Genomic DNA, 3,698 nt, shown 5'->3' on the forward strand with positions numbered 1-3,698 from the left:
CGCCCCCGCCCCCCGCCATCACTTTTATATGCTAATCATACGCCCCCGCCCCCCGCCATCACTTTTATATGCTAATCATACAAAATGGTGTGCCTTTCAGATTCGGACTAAGTTGGTGGCTCCTGGTGGAGAAGCCTTGGGTGGTGTTATTGGTGCTTTCAGCCACATGATCCATACTGAAGGACCTCTCTCCCTTTATAAGGGTTTAGTACCCTCCATTTTAAGTATGGCACCTTCAGGTGCAGTTTTTTATGGTGTATACGATATACTGAAATCAGCTTATCTGCATTCACCAGAAGGTAGGAAAAGAATTCAAAACATGAACCAACAGGGGCAGGAATTGAATATTTTGGATCAATTGGAATTGGGACCAATTAGGACGTTGCTTTATGGTGCTATTTCTGGTGCTTGCGCTGAAGCTGCGACTTACCCTTTCGAGGTTGTGAGGAGAAAGCTTCAACTGCAAGTTCAGGCAACTAGATTGAGTGCCCTGGCAACTTGTGCGGAGATAGTCAAGCAAGGAGGAGTCCCAGCTCTCTATGCTGGACTAATTCCAAGCTTGCTACAGGTACATAATCACTGAAGATAAGATCTCTCTCTCTCTCTCTCTCTCTCACAATCACAACAGGCACAGGGTGTCTATGCTTAGTTTTCTATGGTTTAGTAGATCCTTTTGATAAGTGAATATATCATTGATTGGTTATCCAAAATTGTAAGACATGGTCATTATGGAGGTTAACATCATTGGGATCAATGACTTTATAGATTTCATAACAGTATATGTGTTAATTAGTTATCGATTTTATCAGAGCAATTTATCTCAATTCAGGCACTATGGTCTTTTGTCTTTAGAAACACTGTGCTCAATCTTCTGAGTCATATCTTGTCTTGGTTAAATTTATGTTTCAGTTCCAATATCCAAGTGCTTCATTAGATTGTTTTGCCTGTGGTAGTTCTTAGAAAGTGAGATTACTGGCTGTCGCTTCGCTCCCTAAACGGTCTTTCTTGCAGTGGAGCAAGTGCTTCTACTTGTATATAAAGTATTCAATGTCCTGTTTTTTCCTGGTTGTGGAAAATTGAACATATTATATTTGACAGGTGTTTTTACCCCAAACTTGATTGGATTTGATGATGTAGTCTTTATTAAACTTTAGCGTGCTTCTCACTCAAGGATCATTTCATTTAACGGTTTAACCTGATCTATTTGTCTGTCTTGAATTTGCAGACTCTTTTCCTCTTAGATATTGGACTTTCTAAAATTTCAACTTTTCGGTTTCAAGCCTTCTTTTTCTTCTCTTCTCGATTTGATAATGTTTTGCGTACTCAGGTACTTCCCTCGGCTGCAATAAGTTATTTCGTCTACGAATTCATGAAAGTAGTTCTTAAAGTGGAATGAAAAGAGAAAATTGAGCGAACACCCATGGAAGATGTCGGAAGGTTGTAGAGCAACTGAGTGGAGAACCACCAATAGATCTAGAAGGATCATAGCTACATAGCAGGTACCAATACCATTCATGTGGGAAATGTATTTTTCCATTGCAAACGGCAGGAAATTGAATCGCCATCACAACTTACCAGATTCAAGCTTTATTCACTTTCAAAATTTAACGGTAGTGCAAGACATACACACTTTTGTTTTTGAGGATAAAAGCCAGCGAAATTTGATTTTGATCAGAAAAAGAACATTATATATTTATGTATTTCAATTTTAGCAATTTCCCTTTTCACTTTCTGCAATTCTGTGTTCCATCACTATTTATTGCGGAGAACTCATACTCTAATGCTTTATGAGATGTGGTAACTGGCAAGTAGCTATGTGCAATTAATGATCCAACCTCATTTGTTTTGTTGATTCGAGTTTTCAACTTGAGTTGATAAATTCAGTGAATTTATGTGAAAAAAAACGCTGTAACCAAAAAAAAAAAATTGAATTTAAAACTGTTGTGAGAGAAAACACTGTGGTAAAAACTTGAGGTGCGATTCGATTCAACAAAATGAACGGTAAGTTTTGACTATTGTATGTTATCCTATTTTTCCTTCCGGCATAAGATACCAAAATACAAGGGGTTTAGAAATAGTAGTTTCTGGTCGCGGTTTTGTTATGATGGTACTTGGCTACTTGCTAATGGTAGTCTGTTTCAATGTTTAAGTTGGCAGTTGGTATTTGAATATACACCTGTTTAGAAAAATTTAAACCTGATTTATGCATAAATGTAAAACGAGTGAATTACTTGAAACATAAAAACTGGTACTCGGTCCAATTTACACCTATTTTTAGCAACAAAATGTCCGAGGGAATTGAGTGTGGGGAGCAATGAAGCGGCCAACCACACCAGTCCAATGATGTGCCAACTGCCAAGGCACGGTAGATTGTTTTTGGGAGGCCTGGGGCAATTTTAAAACTATCCCTTGAAATGAAGCTTATTTTATTTACACTCCTTAATATTAGTCCATATTTTTTTACCTTTTAAATTAAAATTAGTCAAGTGATAAATTTTTTTAAAAAAAAATACTTTTAAGTCTCATTTATTTTACTGATTTAAATTTTCAGTTCTAAATTTTTATAATTAAAAGTTTTTAAAAAATATCATATCTAATTTTTTTATTACAGTTAAAAATTCTTAAAAAATATTAGATCTCAACTTAAATTAAAAATTTAAATAAGTAACAATTTAAATTAGCAAAACGAATGAGGTTTTAATAAGTTAAAGTACTTAAAAGTGGTAAAATCTTTAATTTTCTCTCTTTTTTTATTACTTATTTTTCGGGCTTAAGGAATGAGATTTTTCTGTAGCCAGTTACCGTTTAACCTCTCGATTTTAAATGACGTTGAAATAACATTAACGGGGCTCGTTTTATCCACATAAATTTATTTGCTGAAGATCGTACCTAAAAAAGGCAAACAATTATGAGTAACAACTCTTGCCCATAATTCACATGCGAAACAATTGCGTGAGAATAATAGACTTAAAACGGCAAACATACCACCTGCCCACCTCCCAACTACTTGGTGGTCGTTTCTCAAATGTCATGTTGTTTGTCAAATTATAGGATGCGTTTAAAATTATTTTTAAAAACGTTTTCACATATTATTTAGACACGAAAATAAAAACGGTATACAAATCGCGTTTATTTAATAAAAGTTTTAAAAACGAAAATGAAAACAAAAAATAATAAGAATGATTTTTATATAAAAAAAAAGTAAAAAACGATTGAAAGCGATTTTTCTTTTTCCGTTTTCATTTTTTAATACTTATCAACAAAGTTATATTGAAAATTAATTATTAATTATTAATTATATTATATAGTAATTAATAATTAATAAATAGATATACTTAATAACTAATAAATAAATATTAATTACTTAATTATTAATGAAATATTAATTTATTACTATTAAGTTTTTAATTTTTTTAATAAAATAATAAATAATATATTAATTAATTACTTAGTTAAAGATTAATTGCCAACAAGTAATTATATAACATATTAACAATAAAACAAATAATAATAGGTTATTAAATAAATAATAAATAATTAATATATCAATCATATATTATGTTAATTATAATCTATTAATTAGTAAATAGTTGGTAAATAAAAAAATAAATAGTAATTACTCAATTAATAATTAATATTAAATTATAATTATCAATATGTAATATACTAATCAATAATAATTAATAATTGATAATTAG

The 3,698-nt window shown here is 31.6% G+C and overlaps 1 protein-coding gene across 1 annotated transcript in view; it reads left to right on the forward strand.

Annotated features, from left to right (window-relative positions):
- The window catches only part of LOC21392585 (probable mitochondrial adenine nucleotide transporter BTL3), a 7,777-nt gene extending 5,948 nt beyond the window's left edge, over window positions 1-1,829 (forward strand). Inside the window, exons 3-4 of the mRNA XM_010111659.2 lie at window positions 101-568; window positions 1,328-1,829. Coding sequence (XP_010109961.1) covers window positions 101-568; window positions 1,328-1,396 — 537 coding nt within the window. The 3' untranslated portion in view covers window positions 1,397-1,829. The remainder of the gene's footprint in view (window positions 1-100; window positions 569-1,327) is intronic.
- The last annotated feature ends 1,869 nt before the right edge of the window (window positions 1,830-3,698 follow it).

The sequence above is a fragment of the Morus notabilis genome, unplaced genomic scaffold (genome assembly GCF_000414095.1).
Source record: "Morus notabilis unplaced genomic scaffold, ASM41409v2 Scaffold1296, whole genome shotgun sequence".
Taxonomy (NCBI): domain Eukaryota; kingdom Viridiplantae; phylum Streptophyta; class Magnoliopsida; order Rosales; family Moraceae; genus Morus; species Morus notabilis.